Source organism: Diadema setosum, chromosome 4 (genome assembly GCF_964275005.1).
Source record: "Diadema setosum chromosome 4, eeDiaSeto1, whole genome shotgun sequence".
Classification (NCBI taxonomy): Eukaryota; Metazoa; Echinodermata; class Echinoidea; order Diadematoida; family Diadematidae; genus Diadema; species Diadema setosum.
The window spans coordinates 46,845,398-46,864,304 of NC_092688.1; the positions used below are offsets into that span (position 1 = coordinate 46,845,398).

General features: G+C 39.8%; 1 protein-coding gene across 1 annotated transcript in view; it reads right to left on the reverse strand.

The window, feature by feature from the left end:
- LOC140228053 (uncharacterized) overlaps positions 1–18,907 on the reverse strand; it is a 31,859-nt gene that overhangs the window by 5,835 nt on the left and 7,117 nt on the right. Inside the window, exons 2-3 of the mRNA XM_072308454.1 lie at positions 5,963–6,073; positions 1,455–1,631 (exon numbers count right to left, since the gene is read on the reverse strand). Coding sequence (XP_072164555.1) covers positions 1,455–1,631; positions 5,963–6,073 — 288 coding nt within the window. The remainder of the gene's footprint in view (positions 1–1,454; positions 1,632–5,962; positions 6,074–18,907) is intronic.

Below are 18,907 nucleotides of genomic sequence, written 5' to 3' on the forward strand. Positions count from 1 at the left end.
TCTTATCTCTATTTGTAAACATCTATGACAAAGCTAAAGTTGGGTGGGAGAAATGCTAAATTTTAGGAGGGAGAAAGTACATCTTCATCAGAAAACACTCAGCTAGAGGAGAAATTCAAACTGAAGGGGGAGAGCGGGAGATTTTGCTAAAATGGCCTCAAAGCGGGAGATTTTCCCATCAAAAGCCGGAGAGTCAGAGTCACTGCAGACAAACATCTGTTGCATTGCACACTGGCATTCATTGGAACGTATAAATGAGGCTTTCTCAAAGTATAGTATTTGGCTGCTCAATAACAAGAAGCTTCTACAAAATGTATTCCCCTTAAAACAAAAGAACAAAACAAATGCAGCAAACGAGATACATCCATGCTAAGGGAGGGCCAGTTTTTTCCTGCGGGGGAAAAAAAAAACTTAATCTGTCTGGTAAATGTCACATCATCGTCACCACTCAAACACCAGAATTTGTTTACTGGGCGAGTCGTCACATTGATGCTGGCAGCTCAGTCGAGTGGATTTCAAAGTGAATTATGTTCCTTACGACAACAAATTGATGACTCACTGCGCTCAGAGTCACAGTCAGTGTGGCATTCTAATGAACAATCTTCAAAAAGCACAGCAAAGCTTTGTTTGATTTAAAGTAAAATTCCACTTGCGGTTAAGGTCAAACTTAACAACTAAAGTCGTATCAAAATAACAGACTAGTATTCATTAAAATGGGATAAAATCGATTGAAAGGTATTGAACTTGAACATTTCACCTTTTCATGGAACAGAGTTGCTAATGATGATAATGTTTGTGAAATCACCTCACAAGGTATTACGGTATGTGGCATTATGAGTTGAGACATTGAGGGGCATGGCATAGAGGGATGTGGAAGTAAGGGGTGTAACACATAAAGGTGTGGCATTTAGGGGTGTGACATTGAGAAGCATGGTATTGAGGAGAGTGGTATCAAGGGCATAGCATACAGGGGTGTGGCATTGAGGGGGTGTGGTATTGACAAGTGTGATATTAACCCGTTGAGGATGGCTTGATTTTACTACAACACATATTTTTCAAAGATGCTTGCCTGAGTATACTCAGGACTCATCCTCAACGGGTTTAATGACATTGAGAAGCATGGTATTGAGGAGCATGGTATTAAGGGTGTGGCCTTGGGGGGTGTGGCCTTGGGGGGTGTGGCATTAAATGGTGTGACATTGAGGAGCATGGCGTTGAGGGGTGTAGCATTTAAGAGCATGGTATTAAGTGGTGTGCTGTGAGGGATATAGCATTAAAGGGAAAGACCTTCTGCGGTGTGGCATTATGCGGTGTAGCATTAAGGAGTGTGACATTAAAAGATGATAGACAGCAATCAGTATGGAGGAGATGACATGGACTGGTATAGCATGGCAGTGTGTTGCACCAAAGGGCGTGGCACAAAAGGGCGTGGCAGGGAATGGGTGGGTACTTACCTCCCCTTCCCGGAACTCCTCAAGACATATAGCACAGATAGTCCCGTCCGAGGCTATGCTCAGAGTCGTCGCCCACCTCTCGTCGGACAGAATCTTCTGAGAGTGGCGCTCGCTGCGACAGTACTTGCGGACTTCCATCTTGGACAGAGCGTTGAGGGCCTGCCTCGCCTGGGAAGTCTGCCAGACGAGATGGAAGCAACCAAGGGACTCACAAGTTGAAAGACACAACAAGAATAAATTCTTCCAAAAGTAGAAAATCAACAGGTGCAAAAAAACAAACTACTGGTAAAAACATTCATGAGCAACAGACAGGTTGACAGACAAAAACTAGAAATGTCGCTACAGCGACTGGTTATACCCCCGCCAAACAACATTTCATAAGCTTTGGTCAAAACAACATTTCATAAGCTTTGGTCAAAAAACTGAGGAAGTAGTTAAATCCGCAAGATCTTTCCTTGATCTTCTGCCATTAATATGCCGTTACCATGGCAACGTACTTTCGGGTACTGTCGAAAAATGCGTCTTGCACATCTACAACCAAAGGCACACATCTGTACCAAGTTTCATGGAAATTGGGCAAAAACTGAGGAAGTAGTTTGCAACACAAAATTTTCCATCATTTTGGCTCATAATATGTGAGCTGTTACCATGGCAACATACTTTTTGTCACTGTCAAGAAATGTGTCATGCTGACCTATATCCTAAGACAAACATTCAATATGAATTCCATGAGAATTGGAAGAACACTGATGAAGCAGTTTTGCCATGAAGCATTTTGCCCTATATTTTACCAATAACATGCCGTTACCATGGCAACGCACTTTTTGCCACTGCGGAAATATGTGTCTTGCACATTAACATATTCAGATGAACATCTGTACCTAATTTCATAAAAATTGATCAAAAACTGTGGGAGGAGTTCGCGACGCAAGATTTGTACCCATTTTTGCCCATAATATGCCGTTACCATGGCAACGTACTTTTGGGTACTGTCAAAAAATACGTCTTGCACATCTACAACCCAAGGCACACATCTGTGCCAAGTTTTATGGGAATCGGTTGAAAACTGAGGAAGTAGTTCGCGACGCAAGATTTGCAACGGACCGACCGCCCGACCGACCGCCCGACTGACCGCCCGCCCGCCCGCCCGACCGACCGACCGCCCGACCGCCCGACCGACCGCCCGACCGTCCGCTGATTCCTATATACCCCCTTCAAACTTCGTTTGGCGGGGGTATAAAGATGGACACCATAATTCGACAGGTATGTAGGGAACACAGATAGATATCAATTAATGAAAATATGTGAAACTGATACAAGGTGACTACAGCAGACAAGAGGATAGAAATTTGTATGAAGAGGACAGAAATATGAACCACTGTATAATAGACAGAACTTTACAAGAGAGAGAGCATCAAAAAGTAACAGAGACATATCAGACAAAAACAATACACTCCACATAAAGGAAGAACTATGATATATGTATAAAATACCTATGTATATATATTCATATTCATATTCCTAAAAAAAATGACTGCCTAAACTTTGCAAATGCCTTCACAAGAATGCAAATGCTACCATACACTAGCAAACCATTAGCATATGCCGGTAAAACGAGCTGTGATTAAATCAGACATTGTGCATGTTCAATAACTCGGGGGAAAATGTTGAAGAGGGGTCTACTTGGATATCTGACTGAATGCCTTTTCATGTCAGTGCTTAAATGTATGGCAAAAAAAAAAAAATGATACTGTGGACAATGAAATACAAACACATCAAACTCACACTGGACATGCCTGAATCCTAAACAGAGCCTATATTAGTTATAGGTAAAACAAAAGGGATTCAGCTTCGCATACAGGTATGATCCTGTAAAACCATGAATATATGCAGCACACATGCAACTTTCATGAATCGCCACTGGCATTCAATGCATTGTGTAGACAAATCACTTTCGGGCACATTTTACTTTCATGAATCTTGGCTCCTTGTGAAATACGCAAAAGTTTCATGCATGCAAAAAAATTTCTGGCGTAATAGTAATAATCCCTGCAGCTATTGTCTAGATATAGAGATATATTTTCCATTTGACAAGAAACGGAGCGATATGTGAGAAATAAAGAGTCCAGACAATGAGAGGAGGAGAAAAAAAGATCTGCAGATACTGAACTGGGGAGTGTTTGGATGCAGAATCAGGGTTAGGGTGGGCGCAAAAGTGGATGCCAAACAGCAGGGTCATTCATTTCCAGAGGTCAGAGGTTGCGGAAGTTCTGGTTTAGCCATTTTGGGAGGGGCACGGAGGGCCCCCAGTGCTGCTGATCAAGTATTCCAGTGGGTATTTGCCACTAGTTGCAGGGTGGCTCTTGGCGCGACTGACCCTTAGGAAGCCGAAAAAGCCATTACCAATTGCAAAGATCATCAGCGGCAAGCGTCATTCTCCCAAAGCCGAGACTAATTCAATTTAAACGAGTGTCCTGAATGGGGTCTAAGAGAATTGATGAAGTGTATCTGCATCAAAAAATAAAGGGAGACAGTGGGGGGGGGGGGGGGGGGGGACTACACTTGTAAGTGGCGTTTCAGAGCTTGAGACCTGACTCATATCAAAGAGACGCCCTCTGTGCGGAGCGCATCTGCGATTTCCACGATTCGTCTGGCAGCTTTGATCTACAAAGCACGTATGAGATCACCGTCATTGAGGCTATTTTTGTTATAACTCTTCCCTTTTCGGGTCCTTAAAAACTTTGGCCTTTGTGCTGGGGTAAGGCTCATACGTCAATGATACAGACTCGTTTAGCAGATGTTTCATTCCTAGATGCGGCTGGAAGATGATTACGTTGATGCGGAGGTGGGTAGGCAAGGATAGGGTGGCGCAAAATATGGCAGTCTCACAAAGAATAGAATTGACAGGGGATTAAGACAAGGACTGACAGAAGAAAAGAATGGAAAAGGAAATAAAAGAAATAAGGACAGTCCAAGGCACAGAGAAAGAAAGAGAGAGAGAAGGAACAGAAAAACAGAGGAAGACTCAAGAAAGGATGGGAAAAAATATAGAAGAGGAAGAACAGAATGATGTAGGGTCAAGGAAAAGTTTACAAGATGAAAAGAAGAGACAGATACAGGGGGAGTGAGCTGTAAGCTTAGAAGAAAAAAAGAGAGAGAAAGAGAGAGAGGGGAGGAGATGGAGGAGAGAGGGAGAGAAAACACACACACACACACACTTTTCTATGGAGAAAGTACATACAACAGGTGTGAGAGAGAGATGCACACACACTCACAAAAACACATATACATACACACACAAACACTCACTTATAGGGAAGGGAAAGATTAAAGACAGTATGAGAAAGGGCAGAAAAGAGAGAGATTATAAAAATAGTCAGTAAGACAGACAGACAGACAGACAAAGATTTATAACAGGAGACTCTAAAGGTGCATTTATGATTAACATTTTGGGGCCATAATCAGAATTGTGAAACATGATTAATGCAAAGCATGATAGAGTCCAAACTTACTTTGATATAAACTTTTGTTTTGAAACTCTGATTCACAACGCACACACAAAAGTTAGTTTACAGTAGGCGATCTCACACATTCTCATAACATTTACTGGAGAAGCATAAATGCAAATCACACTTACAATCGCCGATTCTCTCTTATCATGTTAACTGGGGAAGCATAAATGTAAAATCACCTACAGTATAACAGTGGTAGATGCTTAACGGCTTGCTCAATAGGGGTTTGTAGTTTCTCAACAATGTGCAGTGCATGTTCGTGATATGAACTCTTTCTCGAGCTCAACAAAATTGAGTACAATGGCGTTTTGGATCAGCGATTTGGATCAGTGTTTGGATCAGTGATCAGAGATAGCTAGGGACGTCAATGAAAAGCCTGCATCTCATGAAGAGATGCTGAAGCAAATACAGCCAGCTGTGTCCTGACGCAACTTGTGAAAATGGCAAAGAAAAATATAGTATTCTATAAGTTTCTTCTTTCTTGAAATGGCAAGTGTGGAAGAATCATTTAGCGTGAAGGATAGCTCTCTGATCCAAATTCTGACAACAGAATTACTAAAAAATATATATGTATTTTTTTTTTAAGTACACACAAAAAAATGTGCTTTTCATACTAAGAACAGCATGTGTAATGATAATATGTAGTATTTTTTTTTCATAACCCTCAATTTACTGAAAAGATTCTGAATTCCTTTAGATGACAATATAATGGTGACAAAGAAGTTGATGTGCATGTGCATTCAGGACAGAATTTGGCCTCTTTTTTCCTGCTGGGCATTACTTATGTCCCCGTAGCTTTCTGACATTTACATCAGCCTCAAAGATGAAGAAGCATGGACGCTCCACAAGTTGGCAGAGACAAAGAATTTGGCCTAGGTTTCCTTCCGAAACTTTGGACGTAGAGTGGAATAAAACAGATGGAGGGGGAATAAGGTGGGCTGGGGGTGGGGGAGGGGGAGGGAGGTCACAATGACTGGGGGAAAAGTTGTTTCTCACCTGTTTTCGTTTCTGCCGCCATCTGAGTTTGAGGACGAGCAGTAAACAGATGATGGAGATGAGGATGAAGAAGGCGACGAAGATTCCCATGTCAAAGAACTCGTTAGTGCTCTGTGGGGACAGGAGAGGGAAGGAGAGACAGAAAAGAGACAAACATGTTTGTTACTCTGGGAAGTACTCATCATTACCATCATCATGCCTTGTAGTTTGGTCCATTTATGGTGTCAATGCCCAGGATGAAAACCCTCCCTACTCCCCCCCCCCCCCCCCCCCCCATGACGGCAGCAATGACGTCCGAAGCAGTCAAGTGATTAACAATACCATCTTTTCTTTTACAGATATCAAAAATACATGAAAACCCGGAGTAGAATCCCAGGGATCTAATTCTCTTGAGAAATCTTAAAATCTCACAAATTCTAGGACTCATGGCTTTATCTTTCCTTGACAAGCTTCATACAAAAATTGAAACAATTTGTGGTGTGGTCATGACAACAGAAATGTGTTTAGCACAAGAGCATGGACACAGGACTGAATAAATCCAATAAATGACATTTAGACTAATAAGAGTGATTTGAGAACAAACATGCATGTAGACCAAACTGAAGATCATATCATCAGTTTTTATTCTTGTAACTGGAAAACCACTACAACAATGTCAGCTTTAAACAAAAAAAAAAGCCCCAAGATGTATAGAAAAAGGTGTGTTTAGAAATAAATCATCCTAATCCGGGCAAAGAAAACGTACAAATCATCCTTCACATATTTTGCAAGGTGCTCAAAATATATTCATACACCTGTGTATTAAAATTTTGCAACCAAATCAAAAATTACATAATGAACAGGTAAGGATTCAAATAAGCTCTAATATGTTACTTTATATGATAAACCAATAACAATAATCATGGATATCAAAAAAGAAAAAAGACATGATGGACATTCAGCACCAAAACACTACAATTTGGATTCTGGGATCTGGTGGTAGGAATAGAACATGTTGTAAAGGCATCAATAGGAAAGCTATCAAGTGAGCCTATATGTGCGTGCGCGCACACACATATACACACACACATATAAATGCACATGGGGTCAAGTAATGAACGAGTGATCGCTATAGTCGACAGCAAGTACTGTGACCAGCAGCCACCTTCAAAGATTTGCCACGAATAGTCCTGTGAAAAATTTGCACATCCTTTGACGTGTGACTCCTTCCTCTACTGTACACAATGAATTATTCTGCAGTGGAGCTCTTGTAACAGGTTTTCATCAATCAATGAACATTTGACCCAACAACGGAAGAAGTCACCGCCTCTCCGCTTCAGCGAGTAATCAAACAGTCCAGAAGCCATCCATGAATAATTCAGAACTTTGTCGGTATCTTCTAGGACTGCCAGCCAGATAGCATTCCCCATTTCTCTTCTCAGTGAACACTTCCTAGATCTAACTAGACCCGGAATTTGTCAAGACTGACAAATTAGGTGATCCGATTTTTTTTTTAAATCAATGATTCGAGTTTTCACCTGAGATTAGGGACATTGGTCGTGTGATGTTTGGATTCTCATTTTGAAAAGGGAGTCAGACCTGCCATCTTGGGTACCGAATTCCGTATACACTATCAAAGATGCAGAATGAAGTATATTTGACCTTTGACCCCACTTTGCACCCCCAAGATGGCATCTGAGCAAAAAGTGGTTATTTTGTGAAATGATTCTTGTAACATGGTCTTTGCGTGTGCAAAATATTGGAAAGATAAGACATGTATTCACCAAGATACAGGATGAAACATTTATGACCTTTGACCCTAATTAACATACCCAAGATGGTGTCTCATCAAGTAGTTGTTATTTTATGGAATAATGTACGTAACAATAAATAAACATGTGCAAAATATTGAGTTGATAGGGGCTATTTTTCTTGAGTTATTGCAAAGAAAATTGGAAAAAGAAAGAAATATGAAAATACATCGAAGATAACCTTTAATTTCAACCACGTTTTTGGACGTGATCCCGACACCATATAAAAAACAAAGGGAACACGTACGATAGCGCAAAGTCTCAGCTACAACATATTAAAATCTGGGAGAAATTCACCGAAGGATAAGTGAGCTAGTGCTCGATAAAGACAATCATGTCAATTTTCACATCTAGAAAAATTCCCTCCCATAGAAATAACACGTCATAACGAAGATAAAGAAAGAAGTACATATGACCTTTGACCCCGATCTGCACAGACAAGATGTCATCTGAGCAAAAAGTGGTTATTTTGTGAAATGATCCTTGTAACACGGTCTTTACGTGTGCAAAATATGGGGAAGATAGAACATGTATTGACCAAGATACAGGATGAAACATTTATGACCTTTGACCCTAATTTACATACCCAAGATGGCGTCTGATGAAGTAGTTGTTATTTTATGAAATAATGTACGTGACATGAACTAAACATGTGCAAAATATGGTGGTGATAGAGTATGTTTTTCTTGAGTAATTGCAAAGAAAGTTGGAAAAAGAAAGAAGTATGAAAATACATCGAAGATAGGCTTTGATTTCAACCAAGTTTTTGGACGTGATCCCGATACTGTATGAAAAAATGAAGGGCACATTACGATAGCCCAATATCTCAGCTACAACATATTAAAATCTCAGAGAAATTCACCGAAGCATAGGTGAGCTAGTGGTCGAAAAAGATAGTCATGTCAATTTTCATTGCCAGAAAAACTGCACTCCCATTAAGATAACACGTAAACTGGTCAAATTTGACAAGATTACCTTCAATCCAATATTACGAATTGATGCCGTCATCTAATCAAAATGTTGTTATTATATTAATGAAAGAACATTTCATAAGCTACAACATATTGAAATCTGGGTGAAAATGGGCAAAGGATAAGTGAGATACGCTCGAGTGAACTTGTAATTTGATGACGTCATTCTGAAAATTTACTCTTTTTATTTTATTAAGAAATTTGATATCTTTTAATCATATTTCCAGCATCGCCAACCCATGAAATGACATGTACAACTCATCAGCTTTCAGAATATGTAAAGAAAATGGGGGGTCACCGTCCATCCTGACGAGTAAAATCAGATTTGAAATTGGCGTTTTTTTGGCATTGTTGCGCAGTATATCGCCATTGACGTGCGCGCGGAATTTCAACTTTGACGGGCCCGTATGACGTCATATTGAGTCGGATTGACTTGAAACTTGGTAGACATATTCCCTGACATTTCAGGCAGGCGATAAGTGTGAAAAAACGGGAAATTTCTATTGCATATGAGCTGTGCGTGCGTATATGCGCGCGCGCGTACGCGTCCGTAAAATTTTTTCAATTTTTCGAAAAATGCTCTAAATGGTCTGAAACGTGTGCAAAAAAAATTTGAGCTCGATTTGAGCATACAAATATTTAAACGCGCGCGTACGCGCACGTTTTAAGGTATACATGAATTTTGAGAATATGAGTAGAATGGGCTTGACTTGAAATATATGTGACGTAAATTTCATTGAAAAATTCCATTCCATTAATGAGATATGATTGAGAATGTGTTTTCATATAATGACGTCATAGTGACGTCACGGTCAACTGATCACTTTGATTTTAGTTCGATTGCCGTCTTTGGGAGACGATACACATATGGTATAAGTTTGAACTTGATAGGAAGAGGACTTTCTGAGCTAATCGATGCACAACTTTTGGGGAGAAATAAGAAAAAGAAGAAGAAAGAATCCGTACAAAAACAGAAGGTGATCCGAGAGGATACTCGGATCACCTAATTACACCTGATCTTTCACACCAGAGTGAAATAGTTTTCCATAATCTCGGATCTCGGTAGTCTCGAAAAAAGATAGTAGCAACATCTTTGAGTACTAGAGAAGCACTCTGAGAGCGCGCAGACCTCCGCCAAGCAGCTCGTTTCCACCACTTATCTTGTTCTTCCATAGAGATCTGTGATTTCCACCCATACGTTGTGTGCTGAAAGTCGCCCGATTTCCCAATAGAGAAGCCTTTTGTTATGTCATCAACTTCCAGCTGCACAGCGCACCTCGCCCTAGCAGAAACTAGAGCACACACTTTAGTGCGTGTATGAAAACCTCAAAAATGCACAGCTTGAACTCCCAAGTTCATTGACCCTACCTACCAAAATATCGAAAATCCTTCACAAAATCCACAAGAATTCCTGGATCACTACCAAAATTTAATCATTTGTTACTTGTGTCATTCTCAACCTTTCCTGTAAGTTTCATCCACATCTGTTCACAACTTCTTGAGTTAGTTTGCACACGAACAAAGCAACAAACAAACGCCAAAGAAAACATAACCTCCTCCCTTGGTGGAGGTAATAAACCTTTTGTCTTCACTAGCATTTATGTACTTCAAGAATGTGCCATTTCCTCCTTCATTAGAAAAGAAGCTTCAAGCTCCTTAATAGTATGTATTCAGTCATATAGACATGCTTTGTTCTTATCGTGGCTAAATGGAATCTTGAGTAATTGCCTTACAAATCTTTTAAGTCCTGTTACGACTGTTATTAAAAAAACAACAACAAATCTTCAAACATTTTCTTGGCCTTCCTGTATGTCATAATACTTAAAGAAAATTGCATACTTGTTTTGGGAGGCATCATGGTAGAAGCTTGGAGGTACATGCATCAAGCGAGAGCAGAAGATAAAAAGAGGGAGAAAGGTAGAAGACGAAAAGGATCATCATTTTAATTCTTCCCTTGCTCGACTGGTTCACATGGCTGCAGGCTATCTGGTGATGTATCTCTCTGATGGTGTATTGATGGGCCCTCATCAATCAAGAGGAAAAGCTTTTTCCATCAATGAACAGTCCCTCCTCCCTCCCCCCCCCCCCCCCCAAGCCTTAGGTAGAGGCTTCTTTCCACTCTCAGAGAGCATCTCCCTGGCTTGATGCTGGATCCTGTAATGATGCACGCTCCGACACGACTCGTAACATTTGAGCTAATAGTCTCCCCGCCCAACTCCCTCTCTCTCCTGCTTTCAATGGCGGCAAACAAAAGTTGTAAGAGTAGGGGGGAGCTGTTTTCACTTAAACAGCGGCGGTGAACAGATGAGGGGCAGATAAAATCAATATCCCGGTCCCCACCTCCCCATCATACCAAAGGAATGAGACGGCTCAATTACGGGCCAATTATCGGCGGTAAAAAGAGCAGAGGCTTGTGTGGGCAATCTGAGGACCATCAGAGGGCGGTGGTATCGCATGAAGTCCGCCGATGCCTTTGCGTGGCATTCACCTCCTGATGTCGACTGGGCCTGCCTCGAATATTGATCGGCTTAAAACGACACATCCTCTCGCAAGGTTGCGAGGGTGGGGGGGGGGAAGGAGGTGGATCAGTAGTCTTTACATGCTGCTCCCTCATAGGGGACTGGATGTGGCAGCAGTCTGTGAGAGTACACAGTCATGATGGAAAAAGAACTCAGTCAAAGTATCGAGGGCATTCATGATATCTGAAATTGTTATTCTCTTTTATTTCATCACCAATATGTCCTAGGGTCAAGGGAATGAGACATATTCACGAGGTATCAATAGATCTCTCAATTATGATAGTACTCCATAACAGAGCTCTTTTAACTCGGTGAGTAGCGACTGGATTATCCCTTTAATTTGTCATTATTGTATAAGCATTTCTCAGACCATAATCCTCGTCAAGCATTTGCTTGTGTTGATGATTGTCACCTGCACTTTATTATACTACTTAGAGTTGCTTAATTTGTCTTCTGAACTGCAGATATATGCAATTCTTAAGTTTGCAAATGCATAAAATGACATCTGCTTTTCTTCATTTCATATTATCATGGAATAATATCGTACATTTTTAATCATTCATCTGTTCCAACTTACAATAGATTCAAACATCACTCAATAACTCTCAATTGTCTTTGTATTACTTGATGAAATAGAAATGCACAAACAAAATTAATCTATTATGACAGAACACTTCCAGATTGGTAACAAGAACTGAAACTGCCAACTTCTCTTGATCTCTGTTTGCTTGTTTGTTTGTTTGTTTGTTTAGATCTGTGTGAATTTCTTCACTAGTGCCTTTTCAACTACCAAATGTTGCTACCAGGATTTGGTAGCAAAAATCTACCACAAGGTATTCATAAGAGTGTCTATGAAGAAGCTCACGCAGACATGCTTCACACTAAAGGCTGATGGGCAAATTGAGCACTTTCATTGGTCAAGGCGGCAGAGTTAATCATCTAGTAGGAGTGGTACATGGGCTACGCTTTCTCCCTTCCATGAATGATAATCACAATCGCTGAAATCTCAAAAAGATCCTCACGCTGTCATGCTCAGCTTTGGCCCTCGAGCTCGTCATTCACAACAGCCTGTGCTAACAACAGCTTGCAGGAAAGACAAATGGCGATGTTGCTTCAAGTATTCTGTTTTTTAGAGTTGGTGGGGGGGGGGCGACAGTTGGGGGACACTCTCCGTACAATCTTGTGACTCCCGTTCTACAGACGGCGCCCTTGTCCTTCAGGTACTGCACACTGACTTGAGTTTCACTCATTACGCTTCCCACCTGACCTCTGCGTGTGACTAAGTGTTGGTTTGAGCCAGAATAACATTATTGAAAGGGTGTTTGGTGCTCCTCCTTGACTTAATGAATGCTCTTGGGGTTGAATGGATACCCCTCAATCCGAAAGAAAAAAAAAAGGGGGGTGAAATGAATTTTGGTCTATTTTGGGAAGCAAAGTGGGACAGGAGGGGAGGTACACTGTAGAAATGGGGCAAAGAAAGAGAATTAACCTTTTCTGTGTTAGGAAATTTAGACAGAATGTGAAATTTTAAAGAATTTTCTGTGCTAACCAGCACTCAAAGCACACAAAGGATTAAGGTATTTTAAAAATTCATCTCTGAACGGTTATGGGGAGAAGGCAAATAATAAGATGCTAATCTAATTTGATCTATTAAAAGACAAGTTTACCTTTATAGACATGTGGATTGAGTGAATGCAACAATATTAGCAGAACACATCAGTGAAAATTTGGGGAAAATCGGACAATCCGTCCAAATGTTATGAATTTTTAAAGTATCTGCGCAGTCACTGCTGGATGAGATGACTACTACAGTGTATGATGTCATATGCATATAACGATATAAGGAAAATAAAAAGAGAATTTTACAAAACTTTACTTTTTGAATAAAGTGCACATTTCTTCAACTTGTTACTGACGTATATTAAGGGAAATATTATTCCCCCTGCCTTCTGAAAGAGAGAAGATGAGTATTCTTTGTTATGCGAGAAAAGTAAAAATATGTTGATTTTTGTCTATGAAGGTGTACTTGAGCTCTAATGTACATTTCACCTCCTACTTTGAGAGCAAATATTTTTCATTTGACATAAAATTGATTCACTTCATAATCTAGAAAATATATAGTATTTCATCTATTAGAACAAAATGTGATACATGACAAAATGATGCAATGTAATGAAATAGAATATGGTACACTTGTACATGACTTAATTTACAGCAGAACTTTTTTTTCAATAAAATCTTTGCATTCATATTAGAGATTTATGTCAGAATGATGGAGGCTTGGAAGTAAATCAAAATGAGTCACCTGTGTGACATAGCAGAACATTTAACCCGATGTCTGCTTCGAGTTCTTAGTAGTTGACACAGAAAACCCCATAACATTGTACACACTGTCCAAAGTCCCGGGCACAGACATAGCCATGAAATACCATTGGTGAAACTTACAGACATTCATTCCTCAGGAAAAGGTTAAGTATTTCTGAATTGTTACGAGAGGGGAAAAAGCAAGAGTTTAGGAATGTTCTGATGATAATCTCACCGAGTCGATCAAACATGTTATATACTCAGTGGCGGATTCAGAGGGGGGCACACAAATCATCTTTTCCGTTGAAGAAGTTTCAACAAATATTTAGAGTTAATGCTGTTTATGCACAGTTGTGGGGCTTTGGGGGGAACACAGTCAAATCGCTAAGAATATGTTATGGACCTGCAGAATATGTATGCGGAAAAACGTCACATGATTTCATATCAACTTGAAATCAAAGCTTTTAATAGTAAATTGTGTCTACTGGTACAACTGCACCTGCGTGTCTGTGTGTACGTGGGGGGGGGGGGGGGGGGTGTATGTATGTATGTATGTATGTGTGTACGTGTGTGTGTGAATATGTGTACCATATATACTGTGCATATGTGTGCGCATGTGTGTGTGAGTATCTGTGTGTACAATATGAATACCAGGACAAAAAACAAACGCAAGCGACGTATCTGAGCATCTGGCAAATAAATAAGGATGATTGATGTACGTCATTACTCATTAGCCCAAAATGAAATGAGCCAACCAGTACCAAGGCGAGGAGTGGAGTGAAAATTTAGCTGCGCGATTCTGAGGCATCTCATTCGAGACACGCTGTTTTCATACCACACGATGACGTAAAAACTGCTCGGGGTAGAGCCATGCGTACCTCCTTTCTCTCTCAACTCCCCTTCTCCCCAATTCTCCTTCTCCCCAAATCCGGCTCCTCTGCGCCTCCCCCTTGAGGATTGCAATTGAACGGAGAGCAAAAAGTGGCCAATATCCACCAAGATTGATCTAATTTGGCCCAAAATCAGCAAACATAATGGGAGATGCAATACAAGCTGATAGGAAAATCAACATACAGGACTAGCGTCGCCTGAATTTGGAAATAAAAAAGTCAGTAGGGGTGCCCCTCCGTGCTCAGAATTGGGGTTTCCATCGAGCATTAAAGGTTTAGTCACCTTTACAGATATCCCATCACCATCCCCTCCCCCCTTACCTCACTTAAAAAGAGGTCTGAGATCAAATGTGGCATTATATTCCAATCATGTCTGGACCAGATGCATATTTTATTGCATTTGATCTAAAAACCACACGTCTAGATGAATACTAAATTGCTGTGACAATTCACCTACAACACCAGCAGCAATTCTATGACAGTGTCATTCATTACAGTGAAATCCAACATCATTTTTCCCTCATTACCAAAGTGATCTTTGCCTTTTTTTCTTCTTGCACTCCTTTGAATTCTTTGCCTCTCCAAGTTTCCAAATAGTAAATTTATCTGTCTGATCCACCCATCTGAAGCACTGTTACCATCATCAACTAGACAAGCTTTGCCTCACCAGCCTATCTGCACTGCCAACATCATCATCACCCTCATTGTCATTACTACCACCATCAGTATCATCATCACTATCAATGTTACGACCACCATCATCACCACCATCATCACGGGAGCCATTCTGTAAAAGCTTTTAATGAGAAAATTTAAATTATCATTATTATTATCATCATCATCATCATCATCATCATCACCATCATTATGCCACGAGACCGACACTTATGAGTCATACCGCCCATAAGTTCAACATTTAAAAAAAGGTACACAAGCCATACAGCCAGAGTCATACAGTCCATGAGCTCAACACTAGGCAAATAAGGCCCACAAGTTTGATACTAGGCAAAAAGGGCCCAAGACCAACATTACAATGTACATCACAGGGCTTAATGTGTCAGTCTCATAGGCCTTTTTAGCTCAGTGTCAAACTCATAGGCCTTGTTTGCCTACTGTCAGACTCATTGAGCCTTATTCGCCTAGTGTCAAGCTCATGGGCTGTATGACTCGCGGGTTTCAAAGTCTTAACCTGCACCCATCATTTATATTAACATCAAATTCTCCTCCTCCTCCTTATTCAAATTCTGTCGGCATCATACTGATGAATGTAAGCATGGACCTACGTACTCTAGGTCCATAGTGTAAGTAAACAAACATCCTCTCTTATATCAGCGTCACATTTACTTGTGTGTCATTGTCTTTCATGGTGTTCGAAGGATTAAGAGCATGAGAAATGTCATCTTTGGGCTGTTTATGCTTTCAATAGAATTTTCTGTTTACATACCCAGTAATCTTTTACCAGCTTTGAAAAGAGGCTATTCATCTCATCAAACTAATTACATTACAAAATCACTAAAGTTATCCATCTAATTTTCCCATTTGTGTCCTATGACATTTGTTTGAGCTTGCATTTGCATACTGTATAAATTGTATATTTCACAAATTTTTCTAGTCAATTCTCGCTAAATTGCATATAACTGTAAAAACTCAGATGGCGGCAGAGCTATGTAATATCCATAACAATGAGTGGGCAACGCTATGCCAGTACACAGCATGAGCTCTATTTGATAATACACGAAAGGCATGGAGCACTATCTCTATCTTGAAATTATCAGAGTTCTGTAGATTTTCCTAGCAACTGTTTATGGGTTTAGAAAAGAAATATTAACTGTAAGCTCTAAAAATGCATTAGTATAGTGAAGTGACAATGCTTTAGTCATGATAAAAGGGGAAGAATTAGATGTGATTACCGCCATATTCGCTCTGCCCATGCCTGCTGCACAGTAACTTTTACACATATTATACAAATTTGTATACAAATTCAAGGTTGCATTGAATCAGGGACCAGTACTGTTCCATCTTACTTCTGCCAGATGCAATATTGATGAACACGGAACTCAAATAATTTCTGTACCTCTAGCTTATGTTTGTCCTCACTCATTTATTGATTGCTAGCTTCACAAACAGCATCCATTACGTCTGTCCTTGAGAAATATATACAACGTATAAAAAAAACAAAAACATCTAGATGGATCTGAGCTGTATATCGACTGTTAAATCTACAACCTTGGTCATATTCTTCAAGCTAAGTCAAATCCCTCATGAAGGCATAACTGCAGTCATATCGGAAAAAAACAAATTGGATCTCACATGTAAAACGTATGAAACAAAACAAATTTTCCTCATCCTCAACTATGTATATAATTCTACACCTGCATTGGTTTCAGACATCACTAGAAATGTAAACAAAAGGTATCATGCCATATCATATGGAAGTAGGCTCCAATAATAATATGACATTCAATAAAATTTGTATCTGATTTAGAAAATCCAGAATGGACAAAGGTTACAGTAAACAATTTCTTACAGAAAAGATTGGAAAAGTTGAGTGTCTATTTATCTCTATGATATTACAATAAAGATACCCATCCGACATCTGGAAAAACTTTACAGCTTCTTTTTAAGTTTACATTGAGGTCAATAACCTCCTCACTGTCTTTAAACCCACTTCAAGATTGGAGCACATATAAAGTAATTTCTTAACAAAACAAAGAGCAGTACATTGTATAAATCCCAATGGTTTAGTGACATAAAAAAAAAAAAATCACTTTCGAGACATTTGCCAAATTTGTTATTGTTGTTGTTGCAATCTTTGCACTTGATCATGAAGGGATAGCACACAAGAGCCATCACAAAATATGCATTGTGTTCCTATTCATTTATTCATCTTACAAATTGTTTGAACAATATGATTTATGAAATGTACTACCTTTCTGTTGTGTGGAAATAAAGTACAATTGAATTGAACTGAATTGAATTTCAATTGAAATTGAAATTGAAGCCCCTTCCCTTAATCAGAAGCTGAAGTTACTGTATACAGTGCCATAACTGCCTGCAACACTGGCGTTTGGACACCTAAGCTCTTCCCTCCAGTGTTTGACCTCTAGTGACCGGTCCAATCCACACACCTGTGAGTCCGTAATCTCCCCTCCACAGGCGGCCATCTTGCTATTTGGGTTATCCCACGGTGAGTACATTAACAGAGTGGGCCGTTCTGTTCGTCACGTCACTTGATGTGAGAATTGAGCGCACACAAGGTTGCAGGCGCAAAATCTTCTCTTTCCACTATCAGACATTGCTGCAATGCCTCCAATTGAAAAAAAAAAAGTTTGAGCTCTAGTAACCATGGCAACCATGCAAAATATGTGCTCCCTTGAAAACATGTTACCTCAATTATGGTTTACCAAACAAATAAATCACACACACTTATTTTTTTTTTTATTTCTTCGAAGCAGTAGCCTCATTTTTATAAAAGATTACAAATCTAAAATATTCAGATTCTAAGCTTTTCAGTCACATACAAATTGCCCAAAATAATTTTAGATATCCCACACAGACACAGCATGAAAGCAGGTATCCATATAAACACAGCTTTGGGAAATCAGTATAGCAGTTTAAAGCACAGTAATGGTTGCTGGAGAATTGGCATTTAAACCAACACAATCTGCAAATAGAAAATAATGATATAACAGACTTCCTAAACACTCTAAAAAAAAAGCAGCATTCAAGGACCAGAAGAAGTAAAATTTTAATGCTTCCCTATTTTCTTATTTTTCTTTGCAAATTTCTTATTTTCAGGCTAATGAGATGATTATGCATTTTTACCCACCTTCAATGTATGCAACTTGGTCACAGTAACATGGTAAAAAGTCACATACATGCATAATTACATAAATTCATACACACATAAAAGCATAATACACACACACATGTCATGAATGCATATTTAGAGTGGTATATTTGTTTCCCACTTTTCTGGATCTGCATATGTGGTCATCCCTTTGAGGTGTGTAAATCCAGCCTTGCACTTTCATTACCTTCTACTGTTTCAGTTTCTGTTCCTCCATATTCTCATTTCTATCTATCTCTCTCTCCCCCTCCCACACTCCCTCTATCTCTTTCTCTATATTTCTCCCTCTCTATCTCTCACAGAAGCCAAACGAGCAAGAGAAACATAAAACAAGAGACTCTTGTAAAGAATGCCCAGGGCCTCAGCGCAAGCCTCGAGATGTAGTTTTCCTACGAGACATTTCCCCCAAAGTCTGAAAATGAATGAGTCACAATGTGCGATTTCCATCAACAATTTCTTCTCCTTCCTCCGCCGTTCCTCGCCCGGCAATCGAATTAATGCCCCTAGATGTGTATTGTTATTGTAGGATTTGCGAGCGGCTGGCATATCCTGGTAGAATTTTGAATTCATCAACTTTGTTCACACTCGCTTTCTCACAGAGAGACTGCACACACACTCGTG